The sequence below is a fragment of the Onychostoma macrolepis genome, chromosome 11 (assembly GCF_012432095.1).
Source record: "Onychostoma macrolepis isolate SWU-2019 chromosome 11, ASM1243209v1, whole genome shotgun sequence".
NCBI classification, from domain to species: Eukaryota; Metazoa; Chordata; class Actinopteri; order Cypriniformes; family Cyprinidae; genus Onychostoma; species Onychostoma macrolepis.
The window spans coordinates 27,167,852-27,185,968 of NC_081165.1; the positions used below are offsets into that span (position 1 = coordinate 27,167,852).

An 18,117-nucleotide genomic window follows, 5' to 3' on the forward strand; every position below is an offset into this window, starting at 1 on the left:
TCAGATGAATGTCACGGGGTCATGTCACGATTGCCATAGGTCATATTTTCTTTGATCTTTTGTCATTTTTTTAATATAGTTTTTATAGATGAGCATGTTACGCCACCCATCCATGCTCGCATGAACTTAAATGACAGATAAATCTATCTGTGATCAAATACTGTAAAGACTGATTGGACACAATCATTGACATCTACAACAAAAGATGTGGGAAAGGCTTTCTCCTCCCTTTTGCTATATAAACTGAATCAACACTGAACCTCCTCTTCAAATTCAGCGAGGAGCATCTCAGTCAAGCGTAAAAGAAAAGAGAAAAACCATCAAAATTATTTAGTACACTTACAGTATAAGTGTACTAAAGTTGGAATTGCCCCTCTTTATGGAAACAGCCTTTGTGCAAGCCAGTATTGTAGGCTACTCTCCCAGGTTCAGGAAATAGTCCTCAGTAAAATGCAATGCACACACTCTAATATTTGGGTTGAACTGTTCTGGAACAGTGTTGTAAATATAACTTATCCACTGATTTCTAGTTGTGTCCTCTTTTGGAAGCCCAAACAAAGTCCTTTCACTTTCACAATGAAACACAGCGTCTCCAGGACATGACGCCAGCGGCAGCAACAATTCTACTGCAAAATAAATTATAACTGTTTTAAACACTTTTGACCTGATTCAGCATGTGCATGGACCCACACACAATCGTGGACACACTCTAGATTTACTCATCAGTAGAGGTCTAAATATTTCATCTATTGTTATTAAGGATGTAGCACTATCTGATCACTTCTGTATTTTCTTTGATATATTGATCTCTGTTACCACTGAATCTAGATCTGTCTCTATCAGGAAGAGATGCATTAACGAGAACACTAGTGCGCTATTTATGAAGGCTATATCTTCATATATCTTAAACATTTAACCCAACTTTTGGTTGAAAACAACCCAGCATGTGTTCTGTCCAATATTTACCAAGCACTGGGTTGTATTTAACCCAGCATTTTTTAGAGTGTAGGGAGACATGAAAGAGGAATCAACTTGGTATTCGTGTGCTGAAACATGTCTCTATGCTTGTGGGTGAGCACCCTTGTTAATGAGCTATCATTTCCCACTGATTTTAGGAATAAATTATGGGTAGGGTTAGGTTTAGTCTATATTTTTGGACAGTAATGTTGATCCAGGATCAACAAAATATGTTGATTCAGCTTGTGCGCGCTTTGGCAGGGTGCAAGAACAGCGTGTGAGTAATGGTCCGAGTTCTCTTTCATTTAATTTCATTGTACGAATCACGGATTAACTGCGCTCCATTAATTAACCCCTAATATATGACAGATCAGAGCAATCTTTCATTTACTAATTTAACATGAAATCTTCAAATTGATACTCCATATCAATCGCATACAACGAAAATACAGAATAATTAGAGCAATCATTAATGCACAGTAAATAGTATACACATTTTCCCCAGAATGTTCTTGCGACCTGGTAGCAATTCTTCCAACGGCCCGGTAGTGGGTCGCGACCCAGTGGTTGGGAACCTCTGTTTTAGATGACTAAATGATTCCAGTTTGGCTGGCTGAAATGTTAAAATACTCTGAACTGACCATGATGATCTCTTTGCAGGATGCATCCTAATTGATTTCCGTACTTTTGCCAACTACCCTGTGACACAACACAAATCACTACAATATCATAACTGGATCATGTTTGAAACTTCATTGAAATTGAAACATTTCCCATAAAAAAAACATTTAAAAGAAAATGCTTAAAGTGCAATTTAGTGCATATGCATTCATATCCAAGACCAGTGATCCTCAAATCTGGCTCGCGAGATCCACTTTCCTGCAGAGTTTAGCTCCAATCCTGATCAAACCCACCTACCTGTGATTTTCTAATAATCCTGAAGACATTGATTAGCATGCTCAGGTGTGTTTGACTAGGGTTAGAGCTAAACTCTGCAGGAAATTGGATCTTGCGAGCCAGATTTGAGTATCCTTGTCCTAGACTCATCTGTATGAAAGGATATTCCCGACAGTTTTCAAAAGGAATTGGAAATTGTATTTTCAATTGCGTTTTCAATATGTGGACACAAAAATAGAGACATAATCCAAATGCAATTGCAAATCTTGCATTACCGTTTGCATTTGTGTTTTTGCGAATGCACAGTGACTGCCAAATTTCAAATGGAAAAGCAAAGTCTATTTGCAACTGTATTTCCCATGTCTAACAAGTTATGAGCCTGTCATATTTAAATAGCAATATTAATTACCACATCTGCTTTTTCACTCTCACTGTGTCGCGCATGTAACCAAAACTTCCTTTAGCATTTGAATTTGAATGCCTTACACAGAAACCTGTCAATCAGTGTCAGGGGCGGGACTATTCTATAGGGCGTGTTTGTATTTGGAAGTGACATCACGCACAGTCAATCATGCCGAATGCTTTGAACAACAGAGGTAATCGGTAAAGATACTGCTAAAGGCAGCTGCCAATCCAATAGATGCGTGTGAATGAACAGACAGTGCAACCCAGGTCTCCTTATATTCTTGGCACTTTACACAATAAATAATTCTGTCGTTTTTACCCCAAATGCAGCAACTATTCCCAGCTAACAGCGGGAGCTGAATATTGTTGGTCAGTGGTGCCCAACCCTGTTCCTGGAGATCTACCTTCCTGCAAAGTTCAGCTCCAACCGTGATCAAACACGGCTTAACCAGCTAATTAAGATCTTCAGGAGCACTTGATAATAACAGGCAGGTGAGCTGATGCAGGGTTGTAACTTAACTCTGCAGGTAGGTAGATCTCCAGGAACAGGGTTGGGCACCTCTGTTGTAGGTCAATAAAATATTTGTGGCTTGAAACAGATAGAAAATTCACACGCCTGTGCTGCAATTCAAAATGGATGTTTCCCTTCAGGTCTACGTGCCAGTCACATGAATGACAGATTTTTATTTTACTATTATCATTACTATTATTGGTTGCAGTTAAATTTTCTAACACAAACAAGCACCATGTGGAAATTAGTTGTCAAGTTAAACAAATACATTTTTTTGTCAGTTCAGGTTTCTTGGGTGATTTGTTGTTGTTGCTTGCCTGCATTACTGGAACTTTATGAGCATAGTTTCTCTAACCTCTTTTCAAATCTCATCCAACCGCTTTCCTAAACCCCAACAGAACATTCAGTGCTTTTAAATAATACTGTGAAGTTCTGAATAATTTTATTCAAAAAGGAAAGAATTTGTAACCAAAATAAAATATTGTACAAATGTTGTGAAAAATACCTGGCAGGTTATTCCTGCAAAGTGGACTGCAACACTGTGGAATAATTTATTTAGGTTTTAAATTAACATGCCCTCATAAATTTGAATGTTTAAAAAAAAGTAATCAAAATACAAACAAAAACCTAAGACAAACCAAGCTTACAAACAGACGGGCAAATCTGTGCAAACAATAAACAATTTAAACATTTTTAACTGTCAAATATTTTACTTTAGTAAACTGATTTTTCAAAATGATCTGCTTATATAAATCACAGGGTGGGTGGCGGATTGTTTGGACATAAGTAAGGGGAGGTAGGTGCGTGGTATTTTGGACTCCATCAGCTCAAGTAGGTTTATGGGGTGGAGGTTTGGACCCCCCTCCCCCAAATGGGCTTGCATAGATGGATTTCCACTCCTCAAATGGGCTTGCAAAGGTGGGGGCCGGGGGTTTGGGCTTCCACCCCTCAAACGGGTTTGCAAATTTGGGCGCTGAGGGTTTGGGCTTACACTCCTCAAAGGGGCTTGCGGAAGTGGGGGCTGGGGGTTTGGGCTTCCACCCCTCAAACGGGCTTGCAGAGGTGGGGGCCGGGGGTTTGGGCTTCCACTCCTCAAACGGGCTAGCGGAGGTCGGGGCTGAGGGTTTGGGCTTCCACTCCTCAAACGGGCTTGCAGAGGTGGGGGCGGGGGGTTTGGACTTCCACCCCTCAAACAGGTTTGCGTAGTTGGGGGCCTGGGGTTTGGGCTTCCACCCCTCAAACGGGTTTGCAAATTTGGGGGCCGAGGGTTTGGGCTTCCACTCCTCAAACGGGCTTGCAGAGGTGGGGGCGGGGGGTTTGGACTTCCACCCTCAAACAGGTTTGCGTAGTTGGGGGCCTGGGGTTTGGGCTTCCACCCCTCAAACGGGTTTGCAAATTTGGGGGCCGAGGGTTTGGGCTTCCACTCCTCAAACGGGCTTGCGGAGGTCGGGGCTGAGGGTTTGGGCTTCCACTCCTCAAACGGGCTTGCAGAGGTGGTGGCGGGGGGTTTGGACTTCCACCCCTCAAACGGGTTTGCAAATTTGGGGGCCGAGGGTTTGGGCTTCCACTCCTCAAACGGGCTTGCGGAGGTGGGGCCCGTGGGTTTGGGCTTCCACTCCTCAAATGGGCTTGCGGAGGTGGGGGCCAAGGGTTTGGTTTTCCACCCCTCAAATGGGCTTGCGGGGGTGGGAGCTGGGGGTTTGGGCTTCTTGGCTGTAAGCACCACTGGATGAGAATCTGTTGGAGATAAACACATATTTATTCATGACAGGTAACAGTGTTTCACCTCATGTGAATGTGTTACTGTAATTTATTCTTGTATGATAAAGGCTAAACCATTTACAGTTACTTGTTCATGATAAAATAACATTACAAGTGTCAATATGATTTATGTAAAATGTAAAGCTAAATTTCTTGTCAGTCGAAATACTTCATATATACTTTACTCGTACTGCATTGCTAGACGCGATGGGAAGACTCCTTTTTCTCTGATTATTGAAGCCTTTTTAATAACGCAGTGTAACTTCACGGCCATTAGTTTGTGCAGTGAATAAAAAACGAACCAATGGCGAGGCAGCAGAGCTTCACAAGGCCATGAAGTCTGCCAGAGCCCGCCAAAATGGCTCGTGCAGGGCTCCCCTGCATGTTGATGACAGCCACAGCGAGTGCGTCTCCTGCCCGAGGAAATCCCATGCGGAAGCCGTGCTCACGGAGATGGACTGTCCTCATTGCGAGAACATGAGTCTCACCTCTCTGCGCTCGCGGATCGCTTTCTTTTCAGAGAGCGACTCTGCCCCTCGCGCCCTCTCGTTTTTTTCTCTCAGGATCCTGTGAGGAAAAAACAGTGGGGCAGAGGAAATCAGTGCTCGGATGCAAGTAAGCTCACGTCCGCGCAAGCGTCGCATGCCTTACTCTCACAGAGAGGCTTCCCACACGGACGACTGCGCGACTGACCTGGGACGAGGCCTGGCAGGCCATCCCCAGAGTGTCAAAGTGGGTTTTGGGGACAATACAGTGGGGAAAAAATTATTTGATCAAAGAAACAAAGAAATGATCAGTCTATAATTTTAATGGTAGGTTTATTTGAACAGTGAGAGACAGAATAACAGCAAAAAATCCAGAAAAACTTACTTCAAAAAAATTATCAATTGATATGCATTTTAATTGCATTTTAATGATCCCCTATCAATCAGCAAGATTTCTGGCTCCCAGGTGTCTTTTATACAGGTAAGGAGCTGAGATTAGGAGCACTCTCTTAAAGGGAGTGTTCCTAATCTCAGTTTGTTACCTGTATAAAAGACACCTGTCCACAGAAGCAATCAATCAATCAGATTCCAAACTCTCCACCATGGCCAAGACTAAAGAGCTGTCCAAGGATGTCAGGGACAAGATTGTAGACCTACACAAGGCTGGAATGGGCTACAAGACCATTGCCAAGCAGCTTGGTGAGAAGGTGACAACAGTTGGTGCGATTATTCGCAAATGAAAGGAACACAAAATAACTGTCAAACTCCCTTTGTCTGTGGCTCCATGCAAGATCTCACCTCGTGGAGTTTCAATGATCATGAGAATGGTGACGAACTACACGGGAGGATCTTGTCAATGAATTCAAGGCAGCTGGGACCATAGTCACCAAGAAAACAATTGCTAACACACTATGCTGTGAAGGACTGAAATCCTGCAGCACCTGCAAGGTCCCCCTGCTCAAGAAAGCACATGCACTGGCCCTACTGAAGTTTGCCAATAAACATCTGAATGATTCAGAGGAGAACTGGGTGAAAGTGTTATGGTCAAATGAGACCAAAATCGAGCTCTTTGGCATCAACTCAACTCGCCGTATTTGGAGGAGTAATGCTGCCTATGGCCCCAAAAACACCATCCCCACTGTCAAACATTGAGGTGGAAACATTATGCTTTGGGGGTGTTTTTCTGCTAAGGGGACAGGACAACTGCACCGCATCAAGGGGACGATGGACAGGACCACGTACCGTCAGGGCCAGGGCATTGAAGCCAGCCGGGGCATTGAAAATGGGTCATGGATGGGTATTCCAGCATGACAATGACCCAAAACACATGGCCAAGGCAACAAAGGAGTGGCTCAAGAAGAAACACATTGATGTCCTGGAGTGGCCTAGCCAGTCTCCAGACCTTAAGCCCATAGCAAATCTGTGGAGGGAGCTGAAGGTTCGAGTTGCCAAACTTCAGCCTCGAAACCTTAATGACTTGGAGAGGATCTGCAAAGAGGAGAGGGACAAAATCCCTCCTGAGATGTGTGCAAACCTGGTGGCCAACTACAAGAAACATCTGACCTCTGTGATTGCCAACAAGGGTTTTGCCACCAAGTACTAAGTAATGTTTTGCGAAGGGGTCAAATACTTATTTCACTCATTAAAATGTAAATCAATTTACTTTTTTGAAATGCATTTTTCTGGATTTTTGTGTTGTTATTCTGTCTCTCACTGTTCAAATAAACCGACCATTAAAATTACAGACTGATCATTTCTTTGTCAGTGGGCAAAAGTACAAAATGATGTATTTACAAGCGATTCTTGAGATTTGCCTTTGAAGAAGTGGCATATCAATATACATTCCTTCCCTTCGGACTGTCTCTAGCTCCTCGTATGTTCTCAAAGTGCATGGATGTAGCTCTTTCCCTTCTGAGACAGATGGGAATTTGCATTCTGAACTGTCTCAATGACTGGCTTGTCATAGGCTAGTCAGAGGCCGAGCTAGTATCCCACAGGTCCCTTCTCCTCAGCCACTTGGAGTGCCTGGGGCTCAGGGTCAATTTTGCCAAGAGCTTTTTATATTTTAGACATCCATTAATTAGTGATGAAAAAAAATGCCACGCTGGTGGAAACAACACGAGACCATGCTGCCGCGACAGTCAAGACAGGCTCGACAGTGTTTAGTGTCCCACAGCAGCAACATGCGTGCCGTCAGCACAGCGTAAGAGTTCTGCGTTCAAATACATACAATAGGCTAAAGCTTGCCGCAAAGCCCCATGCAAAAGTAATTACCATGAATGTGTCCGGGGGAAATAGTAAAGAGATATTTGTATTATTTACTACTAAACTAGTGTTTTCTGAGTCCGTTTTGCAAAGATGAAGTTACAGATCCTAACTCGCCATCTCCTCATTAGACGCGCCTTTAGAGAGAAATGCATCATATGGATTATGATTATAATGAAAGAGTTTTTTTTTTCAATTTGTTTTATTTCGTTAAGTAGTAATTTAAAGCTTTCTATTATTCTATAGATATATTTATCATGTCTGTGAGGCATGTATTCGCTGAGTTTCGGTTCATTTTTGTGAAGCGCTCCTGTTCAAGACGAGACAGCAGAAAGCATGTTTGTTTTCTTTATTCCTTAAAAGCAAAATGTTTTGTTGATATCGTGAGTGCACACAAATAAAAGTAGACCCTTTACAGTTCCGAATGATGTATTACTCTTACCTTTATGAGCAAAAATGACGGTGTATTCACTGAAAAAAATGCAAGTGATTGCGCTGGCGTCTCCATGTCCTGCAAAGCACGCTTTAGCTTCCACTCTCCACAAAAACTATTAGATACAGTGCACATTTATCTAGGTTTAACGTTTAAACATTGTTATATGCTTGAACTGTTTTATATCTATAAATTTTATTTTAGGCAAGTCGTGATGATTTGAGAAGGCTAAATTGATGAAACATAGAGTATGATCAGCTTACTGTATGCCGCTGGCCGCTTGTTCGTTTCTTTAAAAAACAAAAACTTATAACGAACAAAAAATGCTCCAAATGTTTTTTAAATCAACGTAATAAAAAACTAAACAAAATATAATCACTTTGCCATTACATACAAAACTGAACTATTTTAATAGCTGAAACAGTAGTAGCCTATAAGCTGTTTTGGGAGAAGGGGGGAAAAAAAGGCTCGGGTCGGACTCGGGCCGGTAATTCTGATAAGCTGTCGGACACGGGCCGGGCTAGGGCCTAAATTTGAGGCCTGTGCAGAGCTCTACAGAGCGTGCCCTGGCCATACAGCAGCTCGTGGCTTCCTTCAAAGTTGGAGCCTCTCTCCCGCTCAGGAGGTTTCAGAAAGTGTTAGGCCTCATGGCCTCTGCATCTCCAGTACTACAGCTAGGCTTGCTAAGCTAGGCTTGCTACAAATCGCCATCATTTACCATGGATTTACTGTAGTAACACTAACTGCACCTTGGGATTGTGGCAGAAATGTGGGTATTTGAATCGAATTTTACTGCATTATTAATGTAGACATGAATTACATGCATTAAAGGAGTAATGGAATATAATTACAGTATTTTTTGTGATCAAGCTATAGCATGCGTGCATTTATACTAAATGTCTTTAGATTACTGTTTTTCATACAGATACCTATAGTTACATTTTTACCATGCTATTGAGGTGCTATATGTGTGATTTTAACTGTGATTATCATGATTTAAATGTATGCTACTATGGAAGACCAATGATTAATAAAACAAAAAACTCTATTAAATAATAAACAAAAAAAATTATTAAATTTCACCACTTAAAAATGTGGTTGCTACAATTCTTACAGATGTTACTGAATTTGATAATGAACAAAAATTTGCATCTGCATCCTAACCCAAGCTACTACTACTATCAAATGTGCATTTCTAAGAGACAAAAAGTAATATATATTATTATTAATATTATCAGGCAACACAAACCTGTTTCTTGATTTGAAACAATATCAGTCATTAGAACATGCAAAAACTAAGAAATACATTTTTCTGTTAAGATATTTATTTTGTCAAGGAAAACTAACAGTCTGGTTTCAATAATTTTCACTTTGGAGCAAAAATCTGGCTTTAAACTTAAAATAAATAAAGATTTGTCATTTATCGTGATAATTATTGATATCAAATTTATTTTTTGGCCATATCACCCAGCTCTGCTCTTGTACCTTCTTAAGTGCCAAGGCTGTACAGAGTTTTTCTTGGAACAATTATCCAAGGCTGGGCTGACCTCTGTGAGTTTAGCCCTCTTTGCCTCCTGCAGGGCTTACCCTGCTATACTTGGTCTCTTTGGGACCCTTAAGCCCAAAGCTGACGCCGACAAACTAGTGGCAACGAAAGCAGACTGCAGGGTCGGCTCACGTCGGCAGCGTCTGGGTCCAAAGTTGTCCTGACACACCAAGCCGACGCTCGACACCCGACAGCCAAGTAGCACGTCGGTTCTGCACCTTTCGCGCACTGGTTCGCCAGCTGAACAGCCAATCAGAACGATCATATGGCCCGACTGACCGACGAGCTCCGATGCCGATTCAACATGTCGAATCAGCCGAAAAAAAGCAGACGAGGATCAACTTCAGCCGATGGTGCAGAACACACTGAGAAAACTTAGTCGGCCGACGAACAAAAACTGCCCAATAGCTGACCGTCGGCTTGGTGTGTACCGGGCTTTAGGTGCTTAAGGCAAGTTCAGTCGTTCCTCTATCATAGCATGGCGTGATTGTACTGGTTCCCCATCGCATCTAGCAACGCTGTACGAGTGAAATATCGATAGGGAACGTACTCAGTTATTAACGTAACCTCGGCATCCTGAGATACAGGAACAAGTACTGCATTGCTAGCCATGCTATGTAGCTGCACGACTCAGTGTCGTCACTTCAGTCGAATTAACCTGAGGATCCTATGCCAGAATGCCTGCTTATATAGCCAGATGACCACACGTATTTCGGAGAGCTTCGTGGCCATAGGCTCCTGCAGCTCCGCTGCCTCACCATTGGTTAGTTTTTTATTTACTGCACAAACCAATGGCCGTGCAGTTTCACTGCATTATTAAAAAGACATCAGTAATTGGAGAAAAAGGAGTTTTCCTATCGTGTCTAGCGGCGCAGTACTCTTTCCCGTATCTCAGGGAACCGAGGTTACGTTAGTAAACGAGTACATTTCTAGATCAGTTTCATTTTTCTGTATTTATTGGTTTCTGTAGTTACTCATTGGTTTGATTAGTGTCTAAACCTGTTTGATTGGTTTGTGTCAGTGTATTTAAGCAAGGGTTCCAAACTTGTCATGGAGGGAAATTTCGGAAATTTCCTATTTCCCACTTATGAAGTCGTGATTATGAGCTTGTCGTATCCAGGTGCTTTAATGTTGGAAAAAATAAAATGTAGCATCCCATTGGTTGACAATCATATAAACATTCACTGTGCTATAAATGCAGTGTGCTGACAATTCTGGAATTTTGGTCAAATACATGCTTATTTCACTGCTTGTAAAACATACAATATGCTTCGAATGATCGTTCATATCTAGCCTACAAATACACTACTTTAGCGACAAGACAAAGGGATGTAGTTGTTGTGAGAACAGCATTGACAGCAGCAATGGTTGTCCCCTCCACCGTGTTTAAATTTTATGACCCGCCCAACTCGGAAACTCTGGTATGAAAATTATTTCTGAATTTCCCAGAAGTAAATACAACTTGAGAGGCCGTTCACGTCCAATTTCCAATTAGGAAATTCATATTTACGATAATTCCGATAGCACGTGAAGGCACACATCAAACACACCTGAACCAGCTAATCAAGCTCTTACTAGGCATACTAGAAACTTCCAGGCAGGTGTTTTGAGGCAAGTTTGAGCTAAACTCTGCAGGACACCAGCCCTCCAGGATGGTGTTTGGACACCCCTGATTTAAGCCCTTTGTTTTCTTCTGTTCTTTGTCAGTTTTCATTGCAACCAAGCTGTGACACCACATACATTCTATTGAACTTAATTGTTTTAGTCAAAATTGTAATTGCACTAAGAGTTTGTACTGTAAAGTGACTAATGGATCCATCATTAATGGAACTTTTCATTCAGTTTCACAGATGCAACTAACCCATAATGACATTTGTTTATTTTTATTTTCCTTTATTTGTTGCAGCCCATGTGGTTTAAAAACACAAAAAAAACAAATCAGTATTGAACTGAATTAAATAATTAATTTAGTGAAAATGAAGGAAACACCACTAGACTGAATTTTAGACTTGTGTGTTTTCATAGTTACTCACATTGTAGGAACTCCTCTCTGGGCTGATATTCAGGAGTCTGAATGACCTGGACGGTTTTCACTACAGACACCAAAAAACATCTGCAGTTAAATTCTCATGTCATGTGGAAATTAAAATTAAACTTTTTTTTTTTTTTTACATTTAATGAACTCTTTTCTGAAAATAAATATTTACCTCTTTTAGATATCTTTTCTGCCTCATCTACAGAGAACTGCTGCAGTTTGTCTCTGAGTTGAGAGACTGATTTCACTACATCATCAAAAGAATGATTAGCGACAGTGAAGTCGACTGTAGATTCAGAGAAAGATACAGACGGCAAACTCTAAAGACACAAAAACAAAAACTCCCTGTTATTAGAGAAATTTGGTGACATTATTCAACCCGTATGTTTCTGAAGAATGCTGTTATACCTGTTAAATAACCAATTCATGAATAAATGTAAATACCTTAAGGAAATGAACATGATCTTGTGTTTCTGAAAGCTGCTTCAGCTCAGCGTCTCTCCACCTCAGATCATCGAGCTCCAGCTCCAGTTGCTCCAGTAGTTCTTCAGCTCGACTCACTGCAGCTCTTTCCTGATCTCTGATCAGCTGCTTCACCTCAGAGCAACATTTCTCAATGGAGCGGATGAGTTCAGTGAAGATCCTCTCACTGTCCTCCACTGCTGTCTGTGCAGAGCGCTGATAGACACATTACAATCACACAATGGCTTTAGTGGGACTATAAGAGCTCCAGCACCGGAGGAAAGTCCTAATTAAAACTTAAACTTTTCTTGTTTTCCAAACTCACCTTATGAGACTCCACAGCCTCTCTCAGCTCCTGAATATCTTTCCCTTTCTGCTGGATTATTTTCTGGATGTTTCTCTGTGTATCCTCAAAATGTCTCTGCAGAAAACAGATATATGATTAAATTAATAATTTTTTTTTTTTTTGTAACGAAGTCTCTTCTCCTCAACAAGGTTGAATTTATTTTTATCAAAATATAATAAAAACAGTAATAGTTTGTAGTATTGAATTTTCAGTATCATTACTCCAGTCTTCAGTGTCACATGAGCCTTAAAAAATCATTCTAATATGCTGATTTGCTACTCAAGAAAAATTTGTGATTATTAGCAATGTTAAAAACAGTGATTCTTTGATGAATAGGAAGGTTAAAAGAACAAGATTTAATTGAAATAGAAATATTTTGTAACATTATGAATGTCTTTAGTGTCACTTTTGATTAATTTAATGCATCCTTGCTGAAAGCAAGTTTCTTTAAAAAAAAAAAAAAAAATAGCTATACCAAACAAATGTAATGTTTATTACATTCTAGAGCAAATAATTTAATGTCTGTATGAGTTCAAATACTGCACATCAAAACCCAATTACTCACATCAGTTTCCCTAATTGAGAGAAAAATCACATAACAAATTAGGACAGAAACAACATGGAGTGTCATGAGTTCAGTAGGGAGCCGTACCTGTTTCTCTTTCCGTTCTGCTACAGTTGATACAGTGTCATGATTTTTGTGTTCATCCACCAAACACATCATACAGATACATCGCTGGTCAGTACGGCAATAAATTTCCAGCAATTTATCGTGTTGAGAGCAGATCATCTCCTGCAGTCGTCCAGTGGCGTCCATCAGATTGTGTTTTTTACTTCTGAAGAGATTCTCATGCTGTTCAAGATGATTTTGACAGTAAGAGTTTTGACACTCCAGACACGACTTCACAGCTTTCTGTTTAATTCCAGTGCAGGAGTCACATTGCACATCTCCAGATCCAGTGTGATGAACTGCAGGACCAGCAGCTTGGAGTCTCGTCTTCTTCAGTTTCTCCACCATTTCAGCAATCACCACATTTTTACCTAAAACAGGTCTTGGACTGAAGGTCTGTTTACACAAAGGACATCTCTGGATTCCCTTCTGATCTTCTTGATCCCAGACATCTGAGATGCAGCTCATACAGTAACTGTGTCCACAGGGAATCGTGACTGGATTCTTCAGCAGATCCAGACACACTGGACAGCAGAACTGATCCTCAGCCCATGAGATACTGGCTTCTGCCATTTCACTGTATGCACACAGACAGAAAGAGGACACATAACAGTTAATTAGTTTATAAGTGGGCTATTTAGTGTTCCTTTGGTTTGGTCACTGGGTGGGATTATAGTGGGTCACATATGTGTGAAAACTGTTCTTTTGAATTGATTCAAATGAGCAAATGACATGCAGGCCTATTTTATTTTGTATATGTAATATATGCAGGCTGATTTCATGGCCTAATGGTTAGAGAGTCAGACTCGTAACCTAAAGGTTGTGAGTTCGAGTCTCAGGTCTGGCAGGAATTGTGGGTGGGGGGAGTGAATGTCCCCGGGTGCCACAGCATTGATTGCCCACTGCTCTGTGTGTGCACTTAGGATGGGTTAAATGCAGAGCACAAATTCCGAGTATGGGTTACCATACTTGACCACATGTCACTTCACTTTCACTTTCCCTTTAATTCAGCAAATCAGCCCCCTCAATCAAGATGAATGAGAAAAGGGATTTTAAAGATGAAACAGAATAGACTATTTGGCTTTCCAGTTATAACATTAGTTCACAATTGTCCTTTTTGTTTTATGGAATAATATTGTTCTGTGCTCTGCCATATGTATGTTGCTTGGTAGGTAGCTTTTAGTTTTATAGTTGTAATATGTTTGAATGAGACACGCAATGTATCAGCTGGGGCACACACACACATTAACTTACAATTCTTCTGTTTATGATAATTTGAATACATAGCTAGATGCCACATTTTAGCGCTAATTAAAGTTCTATCATTAAAAAAAACAACAACAAAAAAAAAAAACGGACGGATTCATAAAAGTGGTTATGCTTAATCCTTAATATTCAGTAATTATATCCAGTATTCTTAAACGCACATCGTATATTGTTTATAATTCATAAAACTGTCGTGAACTGAGGCTGATAACATTTGTTCCAACGCCCTGTTAATATATGGGGGAAAAAACTCGGATCAGCTCGACATAAATAGTGAAAAAAAATAACCCCTGCTACAACGTAATGCTAAAGACAAATGGACAAACGAAACATTTGAAACATTTATAGAATACTTACATTAAAAAATAAAACCCATTTTATGCATACTTCCGTTTTGGAGGATTCAGCAAAACCGAAACTAAAACATTCAGAATGACATTCAGAATAACAAGGCACTAAAAACTAAATAAAAGACCAAAAAAAGTAACAAAATCACAGCTGTGAACCCATAGGTGACTCAGTCAGACTCACCTGCATCTGGTGAAATTTACCACAAATTGCGTGTTCTACGTCTTTATTTTCTGCCAGCAGAGCCGTCCCAAGGGCTGTCCGATCTCAAAGTGCCTCGCGCAAAAATAAAGTGACAGCTGACAATATAATGTAAAGCCAATAGTAATCTTAACTGAGAGAGAAAAATCACAAGACAAATGAGGAGTGTAAATTCATAAACTGTCATGAGATCCTACATGGAGCAGTACTTGTTTCTCTGTTCTCACTGCTGCAATTGATACAGTGTCAAACACATCATACAGATGCATTACTGGTTGATAAATTTCCAGCATTTTATCATGTTGAGAGCAGATCATCTCTTGCAGTCATCCAGTGGTGTCCATCAGATTGCATTTTTACCTCTGAAGTGATTCTCATGCTGTTCAAGATTAATTTATTGTGTTTCTGACATTTCACTGAATGAACAAACAGATATTGACTGAATGACAGACGCTAATGATGACATGTAGATGGAAAAGAGAAACGGTCGAAGCACTGAGCCCTGAGGAACCCCAGTAGCAAGAAGTTGTGACATAGAAACCTAATCTGTCCACGACACCCTGAAGGACCTACCTGAGAGGTAAGACTTGAACCACTGGAGTGCAGTTCCTGAGATGCCTATTTCCATGATGGTGGACAGGAGGATCTGGTGGTTAACAGTGTCAAAAGCAGCAGACAGATCCAGCAAAATGAGTACTGAGGATTTGGAAGTTGTTCTTGCCAGTCTCAGGGCTTCAGTAACCGAGAGCAGGGCAGTCTCAGTTGAGTGGCCACTTTTGAAACCAGATTGGTCGTTGTCCAGGAGGTTGTTCTGTGCAAGAAACATAGAAAGTTGGTTGAACACAACTCGCTCAAGTGTCTTTGCAATGAATAGAAGAAGGGATACAGTCTGTAGTTTTCTAACAGCGCTGGATTTAGACAGGGTTTCTTAAGCAGTGGAGTTACCCGAGCCTGCTTAAATGCTGTGGGAAATGCACCAGTGTGAAGAGAGGTGTTGGTAATGTGAGTGAGTGCAGGTATAACTGAAGAAGAAACTGCTTGAAAAATGTTGAGTGGGGATAGGATCAAGCGGACAGGTAGTAGGATGATTGGAAACTTCTGCCTCCAAGAGTGGAGAGGAGGAGAGAGAGTGTGTATTTGTAGTTATGAAGTTTTTGTCAGTATGTGGTGTGGAGAATTGGCTGATGATAGTTCTTGTTTTATTTAGGAATTTTACAAAGCTGTCAGCTGTAAGAGTTGATGAAGAAGAGAAAAGAAGGTTTTGAAAAGTGTGTGAGAGTCAGAACAATTGTTAATTTTGTTGTGGTAGTATGTTGTTTTAGCAGTGGAGACATTTGCAGAGAAGGAAGAGACGAGTGACTGATACACACTAAGGTCAGTAGAGCCTTTTGATTTTCACCACTTCCTCTCTGCAGCCCTGAGTCTAGAGTGATGTTCACGGAGAACATCGGACAGCCAGGGGGCAGGGGGGTGGTGTGTACTGGTCTGGATGAGAGGGGGCATAAGTTGTCTAAGCAAGATGTTAGAGTGGAGCAATGAGTGTCAATAGCAGTGTTAGTGTCCACACACCCAGGTCAGAATTGTGTACAACATAAGCCAGTTCCACCGTAAAATAACCTCTGAATTGTTTTTTTTTTTTTTTTTTGAACTGGCTCATTAAAACTATCTATCCGAAAGAACCTTTTTGTGGAAACGAATCAGACTTCTAATCACTTTTAGCGAGCATGAGGCGAAGGGCAATAAAAATATAAAAATGAAATAGATATATAAAAAAGAATGCTCTTTTATCTCACAACTCTCCTAATTACGGATTTTATCGAGCATGAGGGAGGCGAATGGTGCTTCTCAAACAGAAGGCTGCATCCTCAAATTCTGATGATCTCAGTACCGACTCGTTTTCTTTCAGTTTATTTTCGTGAATTTAAATGTGTGCAGCCTTCGCAGGATGCAGCCTTCCGTTTGAGAGGCACCCATACTATAATTCCTTGTGTCTCATACATTTCATATATTCATCATAAAGTGAGATAAAAATAATTTAGTTCAATAACTTTAGGTAACTGAGAGATAGGGGTGTGCTATTTTATCGATAATGATAATTGGACAATATTTTGCTGAGTGTGTTATTGAGCTGGTATCTTAAGGACTACCGTGGACAGCCGGCTCCTAAAACTTTTGATATGAATGATTTTTTTTTTTTGGCTAAATAGAGCAAAACAGGCAATAATGTGTCTAAAACGCAAGTCCCTTTAATATTAACTTATTTATTGAACTGTTAAAGGGATCCCTGGGTATTAAGACTTGTATGGCTTAATATAAAGTACAGTAAATTATGTCTCTTACTGAAATATGCAGTAGAAAACCCATTAAAGATTTGATATTTTAAAAAATCGCATTGTTTTATACATATTTTGGACTATGGGGGCACCATTATTCTGATGATGTAAAATGGTTGCACTCGGTGAGCTCGGTGTTGCTATTTTTACCACAACACAACTCAGAAAAGACAACTTGGAAAATAAAATACTGATATGATGACCACAGCTACTGAAAGAGCTTACAGGTGGCGATGGATATAAGTATAGGTTTAAACCAAATGCTGTACCATCGATTTTTCCCCACAAGGAGTCTAAACGCCCCAGATATAGAGGGAAACCTGCGCTGAGAAACTCCTCCAGCCGCCGTGGCGTCATGATTAGCGTCGGCATAGGATGGCATCTAGCGTGTCTTGTCTCAGCCGTTTGAAAGCTCTTTCAGTAGCTGTGGTCTACTAAAAGACTCACCCTCAATTGTTGGGTGAACTAACCCTTTAATTGAACTCTTCTATAAAATTGAGGTCTGTTACATGTACCCGTATATAAAATTCAGCCCGCCAAAGTGGCTAGTGGGAGTTACGGTGTTAGCACATTTTCACCACTGTTTCCATGAGTAAATGATAACTGGGCAAAGTTATCATACACATACACAACAAATGCTTAAAACATTTTAACATTCTCATTACTCAGTAATGAATTATACTGGGCATTAGTTTTTTCTAGCGTATACTCTGTTCGACGGTGCGCTTGATGAATTCACTACACAAAATGTATCTTGCAAAGTGAAACACACAGACTGCAACCAAACAATACACACATTCTTTCTATGAGTGTTGCGCTTCACCAAATATAATAATTTAATAAATACCTGTTTACAATAAGCTAATATTCATGTGTACGCAGGGCAAAGTTTGATTCATTAAACAAAAGTTCTTCTTTGGCCAGATTAGCCAACATTTCCTTAATAGCATAAACACAGGCTTTACTCCCTTCAAACTTGATATCATGTCACTGTTTCTGTCACTGCAGCTTCCAAAACAGACACACACATGTATTTTTTATTACCTGCAGATATAACTGTGATCTGCGAATCACTAGGCCTAATCTACAGTGGAACAGAAACTTAAGGCTGATGATACACTGGGCAACTTTTTGAGCAATGTTGCCGTTAACAGGTAACCAGGTGAGACACAGGGCCCACAGCCGATCTAAATTAT

The 18,117-nt window shown here is 40.5% G+C and overlaps 1 protein-coding gene across 2 annotated transcripts; it reads right to left on the bottom strand.

The window, feature by feature from the left end:
• Nucleotides 1-801: 801 nt before the first annotated feature.
• On the bottom strand, nt 802-14,711 carry LOC131549948 (E3 ubiquitin/ISG15 ligase TRIM25-like). Of its 2 annotated transcripts, none has more exons than XM_058792551.1 (7): nt 14,571-14,711; nt 12,756-13,350; nt 12,083-12,178; nt 11,740-11,973; nt 11,468-11,615; nt 11,294-11,353; nt 802-4,507 (listed from the first exon to the last, which is right to left on the bottom strand). In XM_058792551.1, exons 2-7 carry the CDS (start codon nt 13,344-13,346, stop codon nt 3,501-3,503), a joined length of 2,136 nt encoding a protein of 711 aa, XP_058648534.1. In that variant the 5' UTR covers nt 13,347-13,350; nt 14,571-14,711; the 3' UTR covers nt 802-3,500. The 2 variants fall into 2 exon arrangements, with proteins under 2 accessions (XP_058648534.1, XP_058648535.1); XM_058792552.1 differs by lacking the exon at nt 14,571-14,711 and adding an exon at nt 14,397-14,529.
• Nucleotides 14,712-18,117: the final 3,406 nt, after the last annotated feature.

Bases quoted from the DNA above. Each gene is read 5' to 3' on its own strand.
- LOC131549948 (XM_058792551.1), bottom strand. From the start codon at position 13,346: ATGGCAGAAGCCAGTATCTCATGGGCTGAGGATCAGTTCTGCTGTCCA. The intron at 11,354-11,467 runs GTAAATATTTAT...TGGTGTCTGTAG, and splicing joins AGAAAAGATATCTAAAAGAG to TGAAAACCGTCCAGGTCATT. The intron at 4,508-11,293 runs GTGAGTAACTAT...TATCTCCAACAG, and splicing joins CAGAGAGGAGTTCCTACAAT to ATTCTCATCCAGTGGTGCTT.